General features: G+C 35.0%; 1 protein-coding gene across 3 annotated transcripts in view; it reads left to right on the forward strand.

The window, feature by feature from the left end:
- Nucleotides 1-20,161, forward strand: part of LOC112127903 (potassium voltage-gated channel subfamily KQT member 1-like) — a 155,708-nt gene that overhangs the window by 34,307 nt on the left and 101,240 nt on the right. For all 3 annotated transcript variants that reach the window (XM_024229452.1, XM_024229454.1, XM_024229453.1), the window contains exons 2-3: nucleotides 13,783-13,879; nucleotides 13,940-14,074. In XM_024229452.1, coding sequence (XP_024085220.1) covers nucleotides 13,810-13,879; nucleotides 13,940-14,074 — 205 coding nt within the window. In that variant the 5' untranslated portion in view covers nucleotides 13,783-13,809. The remainder of the gene's footprint in view (nucleotides 1-13,782; nucleotides 13,880-13,939; nucleotides 14,075-20,161) is intronic.

Genomic DNA, 20,161 nt, shown 5'->3' on the forward strand with positions numbered 1-20,161 from the left:
AACTTCAAATGAAATTTCGAAATCTGTAGTAGTTATTATTCTATTATATATTGTAGTTATTAACAATTACCAATCTAACATTTTAAAAAATTCAAATTTCAACTTTTTATTTTTTCTGAAGATTTCGAGCAGAATTTTTTCCTAAATTCTGCAATGTAAATAGGTTTCCTTACAGCAAATTTAACGTTCTTTCAGTTGGCACAAACCAAATTTTTCTAAAGTTTTTTCTCAGTCATAAGTTGTAATGTTTAAAAGGAATTTATTGGACGTAAGACGAAAAATGAAAATAAAAAAACCTGAAATTACTTCTTACCGTTAAAATTTGGACATGGATTTATAGGAATTTTTTGTTGCATACGGTGGTGTTTCTACTCACCTTGTATATAAACTAGTTTTAAGATGGACCAATTAAACTTTTCACTCTTTTTCTCTACTAATTCACAATTGTAATACCATTTTTTGATTGTAGTACATTAGATTGTATTGGAAAAGAATAGATGAAGAAAAAGAACAAGTAATGATTTACAAAATAGTTACAGTAAATTTTAAGCATGACAAAATGTAATCTGTCGGAGTTTGAAATTTCTTTAACTATACTACAATTTAATTTATTTTACACTGGTCATAATAAAGAGAATTTCAAGCATTAAAAAAGAAATACATAAATAAACATAATAATCTAAAATAAAATTCGCACACTTCTCCACTCCGTAATACCGAATTAATCTTTAAAAAAGATTAATAAACTAATTTAACATCAGTGTTGCAAAATTAATAGTTATACTCTCCTGTTAGGCCGTACCTGTATTCCCAGGCTTTCCTCGCAAAAGCAATTAATGGTTTACATAGGGGAGGGCATGTCAAATCTAGCGAGCTACCCCCCTACAGAGCTGGCGAATTCGGCCAGTACAGGGCATTCGTAAAGGAAATAATGAAGGACCTACCTGGCATTTAAATTGCGCATAGAACATCTTTCCCTGAGAGGGTTCTTCCTCAAATAATTGAGAAAAAACAATTCCCCAACAACATCTACAAAAAACATTAACCAGATTCTGTTCAGACCCAGCTTAGCCCTGGAAATTTTGCGTTGAGCTGATGAGTGAACGATAATCAAGTATCATCGTGACTCCCAAATATTTGTATGTTTTCACAACACCTGTTCAAGAATCTTTATGAAACCACTTATCAGTCGAATTCAGCCTTCAGAAGATCATACGTTAACCTGTTTTAGGTTCAAAGTTAGATGCCAGTTTTGGCAATATTTTTCTACTTTGTTTATATTCAACTGAAGGCCAATTGAGTTGTCGGCAATCACATCATTTGCATATAACTTTGAATTAATTTTTGTATTTCCGACCCTAACGTCTCTTTCAAGGATCGATGGCAAAATGTTAGAACAATGAAAAAGGTATGGGTCTTAAAAGGCTATAAACAAAGCGAATGGAAGGATTTAAGAACACGATACTCTTTTGGTAACTGAAAATAGCAGTTAAATGACGGTGGTAGTTAGGGTCGTGAATAGACCAAAAATGTGTCAATGTATCATCCCATTGTTTTTGATGTGTTATTGGCTTTTATCAATTTCTTCTACATTAGATCACGATAGCGGCAAATTTTACGAAATAGGGATTGGACCATCGCATAAAAAGCTTGCATAAATTTTACATCACTGGAAAACGTTTTACCCCGAACAATTTTTACAAAAGTAAAATTGAACCAATTGAAAAAAGTTAGTCGCTCGCATACTAAAACGTGAAAAAGCCTCGCGCAAAAAGTACAGCTTTTCCCCAAACCATTTCCACGGGGAATTAAGAAAGCCTGGCTCCTCTAGAAAAAAGGTAAACCTGGTTAATAAATAACGATAAGAACGAGCGGTGGTGCAGTTTACGACGGCCTCTAGGAAATAGACGATACGAGTATCGTCCAGGAATATAAAACAACTTAATTCGGCCATTCTGTCCGACGCGAAGAACAAAAGACATCTGGAATAAACAAAGGACAGTTTATTGCGTCCTGACTTCTGCATTGGACCTCTTCGTGTTTCTCCCGCGTTCGTCGTTCTCGTTTCGACTTTTTAACTGCTGCCATTTTTGTATGAATTATTTCCAGCAATTATGAAATGATACGGTCTATCTATGTCGTAGACCGTAAAAGTCTTTCGTTCTAAGGAAAATGCCTGCATGTCAGAAATGTACAGTTCGTTTTGCAAACGTAAAATTCTAATATTTTTGGAAGAAAAAAATTATAAATAAAAAGAGATTATGTTAATTTTATAAACATACAGAAAAATACAAACTATTAATTTGCTATATAAAATTCGACATGGACAATGTCTTGTTATTTTTATTTACTTAACCGACATATATAGACTAACTGCTTAGTAAAAATAATAAATGTGGAGTGAGTATGTTGTTCAATCTTTATAAAAAGATAGGTCTTACTCACAGTTACTTACTACTTCAACACAACTAACTGTGAGTAGGAACTAACTTTTTATAAAGACTAACTATTTAGTGTCGAAATAAGAGAGCATCTTTATACACACAGTTTAAGTTATCCAGTGAGTGATAATCTTCATAGCAGGGCGATAATCTTCGAGATTGTCTCTCAAGACTTCCAGAAGGACTATGTTTCGAAGTAAAGAAGCAGAAGAAGAAGAAAGTAAAAAGGGTCCACGTGGAAAGTTTAGAATAGAATGTGATTTGGAAATTATGTGAATTTTGTTTTGGATCCATTTACGTTTTATTGGTAAATTGACCAAGTTACTTTTTTCAATTAATTATTCTTTTTATGTAAGGGTTTGGTTGAGATAAAAAAGTCAGCGTCACGAGAGGGATTCGAACCCACGACCTTCGGCTAAATACGCCGCTGTTCTGCCACTTGAGCTATGGTGATTTCGATCCTCTCGGACACCAACTCTCCATCTCAACCTGCATGTCTGTTGTTTTGGATATTTTGTACTGTGATCTTTTTAACACGAAACGGGTCGTTAACGAAGATCTGTGAAGAAGTGTTTGATTGTTCCAGCCATAAATCAATAGGGTTAGAAATACCAAAGTTCAATGGTAAATCATTATCGGTTTTAACATGATGTTATAGATTAATCTTTTGTTATCCATTTTGTCTTTTTGAAATCGTTAGATTCGAAGATCGAAAAAGCAGTGACTTAACAAAGACACTGGGTTGGAGGACAATAAGGTGGTTCTATCAGTTGCCCTTTAAAATAGAAATTGCAGGACTGAAAATAATATTAGCAATATGTGCCGTGTACGGATTGGTCCTAGGATTGTACATAGAAAACGGTTTGGATTGGAAGTTGATGACGTCTCGAGGGCTCCAGATAAACCGTGTTAAACATCCATTGAATGGAAAAGTAAGTTTGACGAAGGTGTTTTTTCGACTTATCTATCACATTATATCTCAATGGACACTAGCGAGAGCTCTCATCCTATTTTTCTCTCCATATTTTATGAGTAAAAAAGCCCATTTTTAAAGATGTGTTTAAATACCACGTATATTGGTCACCGAAGAGGGGTTAAGAAAATTATTAAATGACAGGTTGTACCAAAAGATGCCTCAATCAAGAATAAATTATTATAGTAATTTTAATCTATAATATTACTTCGTTCACTAGAACCAATTTTTCTTATTTAAGTATAGAACAACTTTAAATATTGTATAGCACGTTTTTCTTGAAATGAGACAATATTGGGCTGTATAATGAAAAAATCTTTTACATGCCCAAAACACACTTCTGCCATCCATCTTATCTATCATTTTACCTATAATAAATACAGTACGCACTAAAAGAATTTTTTAAATTTAATATTACATAAACGACAGAATAACGGTTCAATTGGTACAGTTGATGCTGGATGTTTTTCTACGAGTCGGTGAACTCGTTCTGGACTGGCATTGAGGCATTTATTGGGTCCGTCCTGTGACTGAAACACTGAGTTCCTCATTGATGATGATGCAATGCTTAAACACATTTGAGTATTCTAGTTGACATTGATCGACCTCCGTAGCTCAAACTGATGTTGCATTGGATCCTCTTGAGGTCACTTTACAGGTGAATAAAGAACATCACTATTGGGTTTCACCAAGCTTTCGGCGCATGTTCCGCCATCTTCAGGGCGTAATTTCTCTGTTCATGTAAATTTTGTTTTCAATAAATTAGGCCCTGAAGATGGCGGAACATTCGCCGAAAGCTTGGTGAAACCCAATAGTGATGTTTTTTATTCACCTGTAAAGTGACCTCAAGAGGATCCAATGCAACATCACATTTGAGTATTTCAACAAACCGGCGGGGGAAGAGTATAGATTGAAATGATATTTATATATGTATATATATTGTTTTTCTCGTTGGAATCAGATAGTTTCAGATAGTAAATAGTTTCAAATCTTGGATCTATATTTTTATTTATGACATTAGTTCAAAGATTGACTATACCTCAAAATAGTCAGCATGAGAAGATTTATTTATTTATTAATGTTATTAAAATGAAATATGGTCCAAATATAATAATGAATTGGGGGTGTAGCCGTATGAAAAGAATAATACTTATTTTTTCAAGAATTGATAGATGTATATAAACCATGGGTGTAACTGATAAGTGGGATGAAATCACTTACATAAAAAGGTGGCCACTGATCGCTGGAGAGAGCTTCAGAAATGGCCCAAACATTCTGTTTCTTTGCTCGAATTCAATTTCTACTGGGATGGAAAGAAGCGTTCGGCTGATGTTACAGTTTTTCAAAACATACGTTTTGGCATTTGTTTTTGCTATATTTATACAGAATAGATTTCATACTGTTCCTGGGTCCGTTTGTCCCCTTGGCGTTGGACATCATCACATATCACCATATGAATCACCCAGCGATAAGTTACTTGCGTTTTCTAACGTCTTTTACAATGCGCGAAATAGGTTTTATAAATGCACGTGTTATAACGAATAATTTTTATCAAAAATCCTACCACTTTATTACAGTGCCTACATTTTAAATTAACAACCATAGTTCCTCGTTAGATCGATCAACGGAATTTATGCTGTATTCAAAGGTTTTATGTAATATTAAAACAAAACGGCCAAATGGTTTTGAGTTTACCTTTTGAGTTTACACTTCAATACTCAATCAGCCGCATGAAATGTACATACTTATAAAATATATAGAAGATGTGTATGTTTCTTAGTGCCCGGTTGTTTCATAGTTTATTGAAGCCGTGAGGATCGGTCAACAATCAAGTAGTTTACAAAAACACAGTTTGTTTTTTGCAGCGTTTCGACATTTATTCGGGTCATCTTCAGGGCATAAAGTGTGTTGCTATTCTTATGGTGTCATATTGTAGCACAACACTTTCACCCAAAACCAATATGACACCACAAGGATAGCACCACACTTTATGCCCTGAAGATGACCCGAATAAAGGTCAAAACGTCGGCAAAAAAAATAAAAAAGGTGTTTTTCTAAACTATCTCATTCTTGACCGCTTCTCATACTTCAACAAATTATATATAAGATATTGTCAATTATGCTCTTAGCCCTTCTTCATTACCAAATATACAGAACAGGGATTTTCTTAAAAGATTGGAAATTAAGTCTTACCATAACTAATTGTTAGTAGATACAAACGTTCTGATAAAACGAGAAGAACGGAATGAACCAGGAATTCAGCAAGGGCTCGGATAGGCGGAGCATCAAATTGTCAACTAATTACTGAGTTAGTGCAATTTTGTATTTGTGGTGATTAGTGACCGTTAGTCGATGATTATTCGAAATCGTGAGATGCGGTCTGGTGTGATGTAGGTTTCAGAAAAACATTTTCTTTACCGTGCCAACGTTTCGATCTTTATTGAGATCATCTTCAGGGCCTGGGATTTTCAAACATTGTTTAAATTTAACAAATACACGTAGGATGTGGAAAAAAGTAAATTTATACACGGCCAAAAAATAATTTTTATATTCAATCAAAATATTTCTACTCTTGAATAGCTTAATTACGTAGAAAACAAAGACTTGAGTGAGTAGAAATATTTAGATTGAATATAAAAAATAATTTATAACAAAACATCATTTAAAAGAATACAATTATTTCTAGTTTGGCAATCTAAAATCTTTCCATAATTCTGTATACCAGGCTCGCTTTGGGTAAATGTTCAGTGGTTATGTTCCTTGTACTAATTTTCCAGTCGTGTCCTTTTTTAATCCTGAAATGTTGAAGACATCTGTGTGGTGATTAATGACCGTTAATCGATAAAGAAAATGTTTTTCTGAAACCTCCATCACACCAGACCGCATCTCACGATATCTGAATAACTATGTTTATTGTCTCTTTTTTATATTATTTGTTTCATTTTTCTTTTTGTTATGCTTTTGTATTAAGTAACAAGTGGGAAATATTTTCCCCAGGACAAAATGTTGAATTACTGAATTAACCCCATTCCCATATTTCGCACCGTTACCAATTTTCCCATTTAGCATAAAATTGTTGAACTTTGGTTACAATGTTTTTAAATCCCAGGCCCTGAAGATGATCTCAATAAAGATCGAAACGTTGGCACGACAAAGAAAATGTTTTTCTGAAACCTACATCACAACAGACCGCATCTCACGATTTCCGAATAACCAATTTTGATCTTTTTCCGCCAATCCTTTTCATCAATCAAAACAAAATAAGAAAAATGATTGTACTAGAATATTTGAAAAAAATGATTTGAACAATGGTTTGTTTTTTATTTGGAGTTGGGGATAAGCAAGTTTTAATATGTCTCTTATACCATTAGCCCATCAGAATACTTAAACAGTACTCAACAATACAAGTTGTTGAGTACAAAGGCTTAATCTTTGCCTTGGAAATTAATCCGTTCATGCCTGTTAGCTAAGACGTTGTTTGAAGGCTTAACTTTGGCGTTCACTAAGGGTTCCTTTAAAATAAATGAATTACCACCAATGCCCGGTCAGACGTGCGAAAGTAGCTTTTTAACTATTTTTTTACGACAACTCGTTCGTCATCTTCCTCTTCTTGTTTAATCGCCGCGCAAAATATACGACAAGTATCGCGTTTTATCCACGACTTGGAAACTCCGGCAACGCGTCTGACGGACGATATCAGCTGCAATACAAAGAGCAGGATGATGCGGTAACTAAATCAACTTACACGATTTGCGATGAAACAATATTTGTTATTCTTTCATCAAGAAAATATTGAATTTGATTGAGGAAATTGAGATTCCACTGCAGAAATGTTCAACCAATGTTCAGGTTTGGTTTTAATCCGTAGAACTACCAGCAAACACTTAGGCTTTGTTTATATAGTCTGCATGCGCGCGCTACATTACTTCTCACATTGATTCATAACTCCCATTCATTGCACGATATTCCTACACCTTACTGACCAGAGGCTTCCAACATATTATATTGTTATTACTTTTAATTTTAAACACAATCAAATTTAAAGTTAAATATTTATATTTTGGTACTGTACTGTAGCACTATAAATCAGTTTGATTTTATTGAAAATTGACTAGCGGACTATGATATAAACTAAAATTACATTTTTAAACGAATCATGTTGCATTTTATAAAAATCTACACTGAATAAATTTAATTTACTTTTTTAATTTCCTTAACGGGATATTTGTAAATAATAAAAACTGAAAATACTCAGTTAACAATTCTTCGTGAATCTTGTCGTAATTTCTATAAAAAAAATTAGACACCATAGACAAGCACGCTAACCTCGAATTCATGTCACGTAACCTACGATCTATTCGCATCATTTTATGTTCCCAAGAGCATGTTTTATTAAAGTCGTTCACGACTAATCTGGATCTCGGTATGGCTTCGGTGAAAAAACAAATTCTATTGTCTGCCAAGCTTTTGATCTATTTTGAGGTCATCATCAGGACAAAAATCATACAGATATTTAAAAATGGATATTGAAGACTCCAGTCACAGTCCTTGGCAATGTTATGATCCAGACTATCTTCAAAGAAATTCAAAGAAAAGGTTGGCAGATAGTGCTAGATAGCAATTAAATTTGTTTATACATGTACTACTACTAACAAAAGTAATTATATTATTTTAATTCATACATTATTTTTTATGGAAAGTATGGTTGTGTTGGATTGAAAAATAATAAATCAATTTTTTCATCCGGACCATATCAAGACCCACATTACTAATGAAAAGTGGTGAGTACAATACATCTAACACTGTCGTAAAATGTAAAAATATTGCTATTTTTGAAACTTTTCACCATGAGGCGGCAACAAAGCCTACTGCACCTCGACTTGAATAGATATATAGTGCTCCCCTTTTATTTATAACTCTGGACATCTTCAGGTTATTAACCAACCTCCACAGCTTTGCCAGCGGCTCCTTGGTGTAGGATCTTGCTTGTGGATTTTCTTGTCCTAGTTGCAATAACCTGCACCTACATAGACCTTCACAGAAACATAAAATGTGTTCTGCGGTCTCCTCTTCTTCCAGGCAGTATCTGCAATGTGCTTTCTCAAGTGGCAGTGCCCTGTCAGGAGCCCAACCAGAATCCTGGTTCGGTTGCGGTTGCCTTCAAGTAATTCTTTTGTAAGTTTTGTGGATGGTGAATCTCTTCACATGCCTCATACCTGTGGTATTGTTCCACCAGGTTTTGGACTCATAAGGACCCATTATAAGATGTATCTTCTTTTGTGGCAGGCTGCAAGCCCGCAATAGGGTTTTGGGCTCAGAGATTCCATGATGGCTCCCTTGTTAACTTTTCACCATAATCTCCAATCAACTTTTAATCCATACATTCTCAACAGAGATTCATGATTGGAGAGTGTATTTGAGAATACTGGGTTTGTTTATCAAGCTCTTACTTCAAAAATTGACAACATTGAGTAAGGAAATGTGGAGACGTACATAAAGCGCGTACAGCGTTATTTAAACCGGACTTTGTCAGAGGCTGTTGATAATGAATTTGAATCATGTTTAGTCGATGAGTAAATCGATTTTAAGTTTGTATTACTCTTCGCTGAATATGACTTAAAGGAGGAGCTTGTTGCGGTTCAAAGAAGAAACTTTTCTAGATTTACATTGATTTTCAAAATTCTTTTGATTATTAGTTTTTAAATGGTTTATGGCTAATTGAAACATGAGAGCTTCTTTTATAGCGCTAAAAGAATTTTCATGAACGGTAAGAAAATTTTGAAGTGCAACATGAGAGAAATTTTTAAAAGGAATAAAACGCAGAATTTTATTGATGTGCATGGATTACAGAATGCAAGAGTTTTCATAACGATCAAGCAAGGATTTATGAGCATCTTGATTTAATGCTTCAAACTAGATAGCAAGTACTGCAATTATTCCATTTTAATCAATGTAGCATTATTGAGAGCATTATACCAAAGAATTGAAAATGCCCATACAATACGACATTCTTCAATTGCCCCGATAAAATGAGAAATTTCAATCCTGGGTAGGTTGGTGCTTTTAACTGACGAAGCAACAGGTTCTTTTAAGGGATCCTGAGACGAAAAGTTAAAAACGTGCGCCTTATTTACACAAAAGGTCATCAAAGGGTTTTTGCTCGCCTTTCAACTCAAGACCCCGTTTAGGATTACTAAGCACACTATCTCTAAACACCTCAGACAGAAGGATAAAACGAAAATGAGGGAACAATGGAACTCACTCATTGTACTCAAACAATTCAAAAAACTGCGATTCCTAACAGATTCTTAGCAGAACATTGCAAACCAAATGGACATCTGAACAAGATAGGTACAACCCAACACGGCACGTGCAGATTCTGCAAAGAAACAGAGGAAATACCAATACACCAACTAACTGTGGTGGTACACTTGCCCGAAGGAGGAAGCGTTTTGGGACAAACAACGTAGCCGTAGAAGAGATTCAGCCACTGAAACCGGGCCTAATAGTTGCGTTCCTTGATGAACTAGGACTTATCGGTGTCATTTAAGCCAGGAACACACTTACCCGATGCTATGCCATGCGACGCTACCCGATGCTACCCGACGCCTTGCCACGTTTTGGTGGGGTGTGCACATCTATCCGACGCAAGCACACGTCGTGTACAGTCCACAGCCTTTATCACAATAATCACGATCACAATCGCAACGCATCTTTTGTTCTTAATACACTATTTTGAGCAAAACATTGTAATAAATTGTTAGTTAAATTTTATGAGCACAACCATCTAATAAATTGTTTGTTAAACTTAATTGTTTGAAATAAAGTTACTCGTAACCATCATAATTAAACAATGATTATAAAAACTTATGCATTTTTATCTCGTTTAATTTGGTTTACATTAAAATAAAATGTTGTAATTAATATAACGACAAAATTACATATACTTAGTTTGAAATAAACTACAAAAAATATGAGTGTCCTGTTATGTTGCTACCCGACATTATAAAATGGTGTAATATTAAGAGCAAAACTATGAAATAAATTGTTAATTAAATTTTATGAGAAAAACCGTGTAATAAATAGTTCAAATTTTAGTATATGTACCGCCGAAGCGAGTACAATAAATTGTTAGTTAAATTCATTATATCAATTGTATTCCGGTGTTTTGATTAATTTTCTACCAAGCCATTAAAATTAATTTTTTAAATAAAAACTAATTAATTGTTAATCACAGTTAATTTGGTTTATATGAAAATAAGTACCTTGTAATTAATATAACGACAATAATACATGTAGTTTGAATAAAAATATGAGTGCCCGGTGACGTGCAGAGCGACGGGTAGGTTAGATGTGCAAGGGGGTAATGCAACCTTATGGAAAATCGAAGTTTGGATTTGCGTCGGGTAGCATCGGGTAAGTGTTTCTGGCTTTAAGCACAGAATGGGCGATACAATAGATCTTAAAGAGCACGGTACAATACACACCCCAACTAATGCATCTACATCTACATTTAGGATTACTAAGCAACATAGAAATTCACAACACTGTCTTGAATCGCTCTACTCTTTCATAAATGTGTGCATATGATTGAAAATTAGAAGCAATAATCGCCTTCATCGATTCCGAATATTGTTCAAGTCGCGAGAAGATTTTTTCTCTCTTCTCCTTAAGTTCATAAAACTTCTAAATAATTCCTTTGGAGCGAATTTCTCGTTATTTTTGTATTTACAAACATTATAAGAGTAGGATTGTAGAAGATACAAACAAGGGATATCTGTACTTATCATAATAAATTTGGCATATAAAGTAACTCAATAAACACTTTGTATAAAGAATATTTGATTTCAATTGATACAATTTGTAAGCAAGATTATATTTCCAATTCTTACTCAGGATAATTTTCTCTATGGGAAAAGCGTAATGAGATGCGATTTCAGCAGTCAATATAAGAAACTAGTAAATAACAACTTAATCTTATGTTGATTCTGTAGTTTAACCGGACGTTATTAATGCATCTTTCAGTTAATTAATCTTTTTATGTAAGGTTTTGTTCAAATGAAAAAGTTAGTGTCAAGGATTCGAACCAACGACCTTCGGCTCAATAGCCGCTGCTCTTGAACCGAAGATCGAAGGTTCGAATCTAACTCCTGACAATAACATTTTCATTTCAGACTAGACCTTACAAAAAAAAGATTAATTAATTGAAATATAATTTGGTCAATACACCACTAATTATAATGGAATTATTAGTACTTATAAATAAATATTGGTATAACACATTACACACTGGGCTTCACCCTGAAGTACCTAAGGGCAAAAAAGCGATAACGAACATTGATTCACTTTCGTTAAATTATTTTTTATTGCTTTCATATTAAATCTTTTTAAAAATGTACAAATGTCAGTGGTGGGTTAAGTAATGCTAAACCGGCATTGGGTCCGTCTTCATTCGCGGGTTTGTCGAATTACTGAAACAATTACGCAAACAAAGCGTTGCGCCATCTGCAGTGAGCAAACGTCTGTCACTTTGATCGAATAGGGCTTGTATGTCATTGGGTCCGTCGGTTATCGATGGGCCTATGTGAAAGAGGGAGTGGTAATGATATTCATCGGGATGTCGTTAGTCATGCAAGCACAATAGAAACAAGCATGACTTTAATACATAACGCACAAGAAGGAGGAAAACTCAACTTTCTATATAACCTATGGATGTAAAACTTAAAGACAAAAAACTTATAAATAACAAATTAATTCACATTCACAATTTTAATGCCACTAAACTACTACACAACAAAAAAACGCAAATGTTCAGTAGAAAACAACATTGAACCCACCTAAAAAAATAACTGAGAACGAAAATAACCGACATCACGACCGGCCAATCAAGATCAGGACCACGGCAAACACCCTTTGTTACAACTGCCGGACCCAACTACATACAAGCCATAATCAGACAAGTTGACAGACAATTCCCTGAAGTTCAGTTTGAGTAGTTCAACAACTTCCAAGAGTGAAGATGGACCCAATAAGTGACCCAATGCCGGACAGCATGAAAATTGACTAATTGAAGATTTCACATTTTTTACTTGTTATAGAGTATTTATTCAATGTTCGAATTTTTGACAAATTTTGTAACTGTTATTACTTTTTTGTACTGTTGTCACTAGATATAAAGAACAAACATAAAGTATAACGAGAAAGGAATCGTAACATTTTCTATGATATTTTTGACAAGACCCACGACTATTGTTTCCCCATCTGGTCTCGTTAAATGCCCAGCGCTGTTGTTCGAATGTCAGCAGTTTTTGCCTTAGATTATTTAAATTAAAAACGACAAAAGAACTCTTACCCCCTTCAGAGAGCAGGTCGTTTCGGGAGAAGACCCCTTTTTTTCCCCATGCTGGCTGAATGTGGGTTTAGCTTCCACTGGCCCAAATCGATCGTGTGCAAATATGATATGGCAACATCCTCAAAGGGGTTTCTTCCATCCGAAAAACGAAGGTATTTTGGCCTTTTCAACCGTTATCACAGCGAATTGTAATTTCTGAGCGATCTTTCCTATTGAAAATAATTTTTTTGACAAGGAGAAGAAACTACACGGTTAAAGAATATAGGGTTAACTAGCCAACTTTAAGCAACCTTAAATGCTGCTTTTGAATTGTGTACAGATAAAGGTTTTATTGCTAAGTAACGAAATAATAATAAAACACTGACTCATTTTATATTTTTCACTGAAAAATTTTATTAACTAATATTTTATGACGTTATTCTGAAAATGGTACAATATAAACCCTCTCAATATTAATAAAGACTTCGAATTTGCGTCATTCATTCATTATACCCCTATTTATACCATCTTTAGCTTTATTAAGGTGTAATTATTGAATAAATGATATTGATTAGTAGAGAAACTATTCATAATTCTTCCATAACAAGGCTGTAAATGATTAAAACAGTAAAACTGCCCAACAATGAAGAATAAAAAGAAAAAAAAAATTTTATTTTTTAATGATCTAAATGTTTCATAAATATGGTCAATAAAAATATTGGTTTGAAGTGGACAATTTTGTCGATTAAACAGTTTTATCTAAAGCTAAAATTATAAATTTAGTTATTATTAATGAAGACGTTCCGAATTGGTTTTATCTCGTCGATTTATTTTAGCTGGCGAGGTCTTTTATCTGTTGAACCGCGACAAACTTCCCACTACGTTATCATGTTTCAATTTTGCAACTTACCCACTTTCAAGTTCAAATAAATCGTAAAGTTTCGAAATGACACCCGACTTCGTTAACACAAACATGTAATTCTACAATTTATTTAATTTGATCATATTAATGTATATTTTTTTATTGTTTTAACTAGAATCACTTGATGATGTCTTGATGCAAGATGAAACAAGATGACGCTCTCGCACAGCAGGAAGAGAGTATTCAACTCCTTTCACCACCCGTAGTCAAAGGTAAATAAATAATTGTTTAACAATGAATGGAAGAATTATTGTTCTTTTGATTTTGTAAAGGGGAGATAAGCCCTAAAAGCGGTCTCAGCGTTACGATTCTCGAATTGTCATCAACTTCAGATGGGGCTTTGGAACAAACGGCGGTCAACGGGCAAAGGAGGGACAGCAACGTGTCCGAGAATTATGCAGCCGGCAGTAAGTACTGTAAATTTCTTCCAAAATCTATGTTCTACACTAATCCCTCCCAAAAAATATCAATATGTAGTATGTTTTCTCGATTATTCTGGTCTGCTCATCCTCAGTGATTCACTGAAAATGATGTGCGGCGGAAATACGCCTGGCAGACCAAAAAGAAAAAAAATGATCGGAAATGATCAAATTACAGGTTCATCCCCCAGACACCAAGAAGAAATCTTACAAATAATCTGTATAGTTTCTTTTCAAAGAGAAGTAATATAACAACCGATAGAGGTTTTATGCAGGCACGGTAAAGTGGAATTGGTTTATGACTTAGCTTACTTTGAACATAAAATGTGATCTAAAATAAGTTCTTTAACGTGACTATCTTTTTTTATAACTATATCCCATGTTCAGAAAATATTGAACAGTTCATAATAACTTTAAAAAAAGTAAATATGGAAATAAAATGAATAGAGTTAAATAACTAATGCTATCGCATGAAATTCTTCATTTGGCGTTTTTCGGACTAAGAATAGTCCACGTTGTGTTGTGTCTACATGTTTTATCTGAGTGATGTATCTATTAGCGTGAATGGCGAGGGGTGAGGGTGAAATATAACGTCATTATCGCACCTCGAACGTTGAGAGCGTAAGAGTGTGTATTCGAGATCGATGGCGGAATATTTATAAAAGTACTCCATTGACCCCAATCTAGATTAGCTTAAGTATAGGTCGGTGGAGGAATATCAAGTACTCCACCGACCAAACGGAATGAGTGTACTGTATGGAAGTATTTATTTGTATGAATGTAGTGTTTGAAAGTGTAAATAGAATACAGACTTAAAAAAAAGAAAAAAGTCCACGTTTGTAAACGATGGTTCAATTCACATATTTGTTGTTTACATCGATCTGGATTTCAAGCATTGAACGGTCATCATCAGATTAAAGGAGTTACAAGCACGCCTCTCCACATGAATTGTACGCGCGCTTTTTTTTTTGTCCATCGGACAACAAATCTTTATTTACTGGACTTACATTGTTGTATAGGATATAATGAAATTGTGTACGTGCACCGGATATTGGCCCGGCGACTTAACTGCTGGGTGCGTGTGGGATCTCCCTCAGTGCGACAGACACGGATTCTGCGTAAGAAAGTGCGGTCAATCACGCAACATGGTTGCTTAAACTTTTTAGACTTAAACCTGTCCATAATAAATAATCTAATTGATTTAATTATACGGAATTAATCTAATAAATAAACCTGAATAAACAACAAATAAATAGACATATGGAAAACTCAAAACACTATGGTTTTGACCAGCAGATTCTTTTCACTCATCAACCCAAAATCGGACTCAGTCACCCCACTAAATCTGAATCTGTTGCTTGCCATTAATTGGTGGACGATCAGAAAAAGTGGGTAAAATTCTTAAAGTCGAAAGTTTTAGAGTAGCTTTTAAACGTAAAAACTCTCAAACCTATAGACAAGTTTCAATTAATTAATCTTTTTATGTAAGATATTAGTTGACGTTAGACTAAAAGTTAGTGTGACGAGCGGGATTCGAACCCACGACCTTCGGCTAAATACGCCGCTGCTCTACCACTTGATCTACGTGACTTCGATCCACTCGGACACCAACTCCCCATCTCAAACTACAACCTTTCGAATTTTCTCTCCTTTTAATAAGCTATTAGCTTTATAAAAAGATCAATTAATTGAAAGAAGTTATTCGGTCAATAGAATATAATGGACCTAAAGACAAGTTTGACAACGAGTCAAAAATTGAGTATACAAACTTAATTGCAATGACTGCATATTAAACACATTGGACAAAGTGGCAGAAAACTTAAAACGCGAGTTAAAGAACAGTTGACTTAATCGGACAAATTTTCTGAATTAAGGGCATCTTAACTTTTGCTCAAACGTGAGGCCGAGAAACCTCGACTGATCTAAATACCTACCATGTGCTCGGCATGTAGAGAAGATAGATGTAGATGTGATATTTCAGGGTGTGGTATACTGCGCCCTTTGAGAGCTATTGTATCCCCCGTTCTCTGCCTAAAGCACATCGGTGAGTCCTATTTCATCAAGAAACTTGATTAATAGGCCCGGTTTTAATGATTGAAGCTCTTCTATGGTCACATTGTACATACCAAAACACTTCCACCTGCGGGCTAATGTAGCTCCGCAGTTTGTTAGTAAGTGTGTTGGTGTCTCTTCTGCTACCTTGCAGAATCTACATGCGCACAACGCACAATGCGGGCCCGACCACTCGGAATGGACAAGCGGAGAGCGTGGCTACTGACCCTTAGGGGCCGGGACACCACTACACCAATGCTGCGGCGTTAACACTTTTCCGTCATATGCAGAGGTGCGTCAGCTCTCATCTTGAGAATCAACACGTCCGATAAGGCCGTATAGGCTAGGTGCGGACGTTAAAGATCCTCTTGTCTTGTTGACGATGAGTAAATCGGGATATTAGTTTATTATCGGGATACACCCCTAATTGTTATGATTTTTTAATGTAATGGGTTTGTACCACAAATATTTATTCAAAACACATGAAATAAATCTTTTTCTTCATTAAACTTTAAAAATTATAGACACATGGGATAAAATCAATTTAAAACAAGGTTATAATACTTTGTGGCATTACCACTCAGTATTATTATTTCCAGTAATCTTTCTGGAATGGTTTTGTACAAATTTTGAATAAAATCTTTAGGCAAATTATTCCAGGCAGTGGTAACAGCTGTTTTAAGTTCGTCGGCGAGGTTGTACAACTTACAGTCTTGATATACCGTCTTCGATAATTTTCCCCATACATTTTCTATAATGTTCAAGTCTGGTGAGAGTGTAGGCCATTCAAGTTTTTCAATGCTGTTCGGTGAAAACAAGTCTTTAATAATTATTGCATCGTGTATGAGTGCGTTGTCCTGCTGGAATATTAAAGTCCCTTCGCATAAATCGCTGAAACTAGTTTTTTCTTTGTCCAGTAATTTCTTGTAATATTCCGACTTGACTTTTTTTTTAATAAAACAAAGATTCCCTTTTTTATTACACCCAATGCACCCTCAAATCATCAAAGATCCACCACCCATTTGGCGCCTTGACAAAATTTTTTCTTCTTTAGTTAGATCAAGAAAGTAGTATGCGTATCCCTCCGGGCCGCCCAAATTGATTTTTTTTCGTCAGAAAAAATAACTTTTCGCCAATATTCTTCATTTTTCAAAATGTATTTTTCAGCAAATTTGAGACGGGCTAGTTTGTAGAGGGGTTTCAGAGCTGGTTTGCGTTTCGGTTTTCTTCGGACTATGTTTTCAGTTTTTTTTAAAGGAATCTCTGAACAGTTCGAACAGAAACATCAACAACTGCCTTCGATGGCTTTTGCAGTCGAAAAGCTGTTTGAAGCAACGCGCAGGATGTGCGATTTGTCTGTTCTGGTCAAAGAAGGAGGTCTTCCAGAGCTATGCTCTCTTCCGTAGTCTTCACCTAGCCGTATTATCTTCGATACCGATGAAAAACTTCGTTTTATGCGTCGGGCGATATCTCGACAGCTCATTCCATCTTCATTGAGCAAGTGAATCAACCGGCGCTCCTCTTCAGAAAATCTTCTTCCTTTGGGCATTTTAAAATAACTTTGAATTGCTCCAAATGAACTCACAGTCATCACTTTACTAAGGCACGGTACAGCGAATACTGAATAAACCTTTGGAGTTATAAAATAAAGGTAAACAAAATATGTGTCTATAATTCTGTCGCAGCTAAATCAAAACAATACTGTGTATTGAGATGTACATTTGTATCTTGATTATCAGATCAAGCCATTTCCAGAGTTAATTTTCTTTTAATATCATGAACAAAAGAAATCATTTTTGACTGTTGGAATCGTGATTTTTTAATGTGTTTATAATTTTGTCACTCCGTTGTATTTATAGTAGATGATGGGGTTTGGTCTGCGAGTTGGCGAACTCATGTTGAACCGGCACACGGGCACTACTGGGTCTGTCTTCACTCGCGGGTTTTTGTTTGAGTTATTCAAACGCGTTTCGGATTACGCCAAAAACAGTTCAGTTTTTCACTGAAGATGGCGTAATGCCGAAACGCGTTTGAATAACTCAAAGAAAAACCCGCGAGTGAAGACAGACCCAGTAGTGCCCGTGTGCCGGTTCAACATCCGTTGTATTTATTATAACTTACAAAACCTGGAATTACCGGTGGATTGCTACAAGTGTTAGGCACTCTGTACACGCGTGCATATATGTACATTCGTGTGCAGATTTGAGCTTATATAAATGAGTAAACCGTAACCAGTCATCTTCATTTGGTCCAAGAACGACTAGACACATGACTCACTTTTAGGTTTATCAACAGAACAATGTGTTTCTAACGAAGATTTATAATCATAAGAAAGATTAGAGAAACTTAACGTAATTGCAAAACGAACATTAAATATGGTACACACTTGGCTGTAATTGAAATTAAACTTCAAGGCGGTATTAACCGCGGTCTGATTAATCGTGATACGTTTCTCCGCTTTGTTTGTCCTCTCATAAATAACGGTTTCACGTTTCAACGTGACGTCGTTCCAGACGCGTAGGTCTAATGGATCGGCATTGAAAGATACTGAGCAGACGTTTTCGCCCTTTTCTTCGCAATTAGGCCGCTTTATGTCCGTGATTAATAGCCTTCTCGGATTTTCCTTCGTCTTAAATTTTTGATTTTGGCCGGCATTTTATGAATTTTTTTAATCAATATTTAGATGAATCGATATAGAGACCTCTCCATAAAATTCAGAACGGATAGACCTGTAAATATTTTGTAATACAAAATATAAGACTAATTTAAAATTTTAAATCTGAGTTATATTGCTAGAACTTCAGCCGAGGCGAGGCGTGAATTTAACTAAAAGTTTTACAGAAAAAAGTTTGTTATATTTGCATTTCCAATCGGTTGATTTTCAATGGTTCCTGGGATAAAATGACTTTTCTCGCGACCTGACCATCAGTTTTAGTTTTATTCCATTCCAGAAATATTCGCGTTTATTTCTTATACGTAAAACAATTCCTAAACTGGAAATAATATAACTAAACTGGTGACCCTTGTTTTACATAGATTATCAGAATGACAAATTGACGTTACAAAATGAGCTGAATCTGCCAAACCCTTATCACACCTTGTACACTGGAACTCTTAGGTAATGCTAATCAATCCTACATAATCAATACCTAAACATGTCAGTCAAAAGCCGCCAAATTTCCTTTTTTTTACTGATCAGTTTCACAACGTATATCCAGTTCAGTTTAAAGAACTGTGAATCATAAAATTGATTTATCTTTTATTTCGAACAAATTCAAAAGGATCTGGGAAGTGTTTAGTTGAAATAGTACTCTGTGAATCTTACTAATGAACATTTTTATGCTCGAAAAAACTGAATATTCCCGAGTTGTTTCCAATTAGTCTATCAATTAATTCAAATTTTACAATTGTTTTCAAATACTTAGTTACTTTTTTTGTCACTTTCCGTGCAAAAAATATTGTACGGACTTAAAATGAGCAACCTCAGAAGAGCGGGTGGGCGTAAACTGACGCCATAAACTATTTACGCACTTTAATGACTTAGCTCCGCCTAATTGGCGCACCGTCACGTCCAATATATCTTCTTTAAAGCCTCTGGATATCTATTTTTAACCCCACCGCACAATTTATGCATTCTTTGGCTAAATTTATCGAATTAACAGCCTATTGTTGAAAATTCAAGACGTTAAATTTTGTTTTTCTGATTGAAAGAGAAAGAGAGAGAAAGAAATGAACAGACAGGCAGACAGACCGATAACAGAGTCAGAATGACGGGATTTCCCCAACATAACAATTCTTCCATTACAACACAAAACTTGGCTAAAATTCACGTCATCCCATAAAACAGCAATCATTGAGTAACACATTTTAAAGTTAACATCAAACATCAGATGTATAACACAGGAATGAATCATTCCAAGTGTTACGCAAGGAGTGAGGAAAGTTCCTATTTAAAAACAGAACAAGTAAATAAGTAAATTTGGTTAAAAAAGCATTAACAACGTGCCAAATAAAGAATTGAAA

Source organism: Cimex lectularius, unplaced genomic scaffold (assembly GCF_000648675.2).
Source record: "Cimex lectularius strain Harlan isolate CLEC.00 unplaced genomic scaffold, Clec_2.1 scaffold228, whole genome shotgun sequence".
NCBI lineage: Eukaryota > Metazoa > Arthropoda > Insecta > Hemiptera > Cimicidae > Cimex > Cimex lectularius.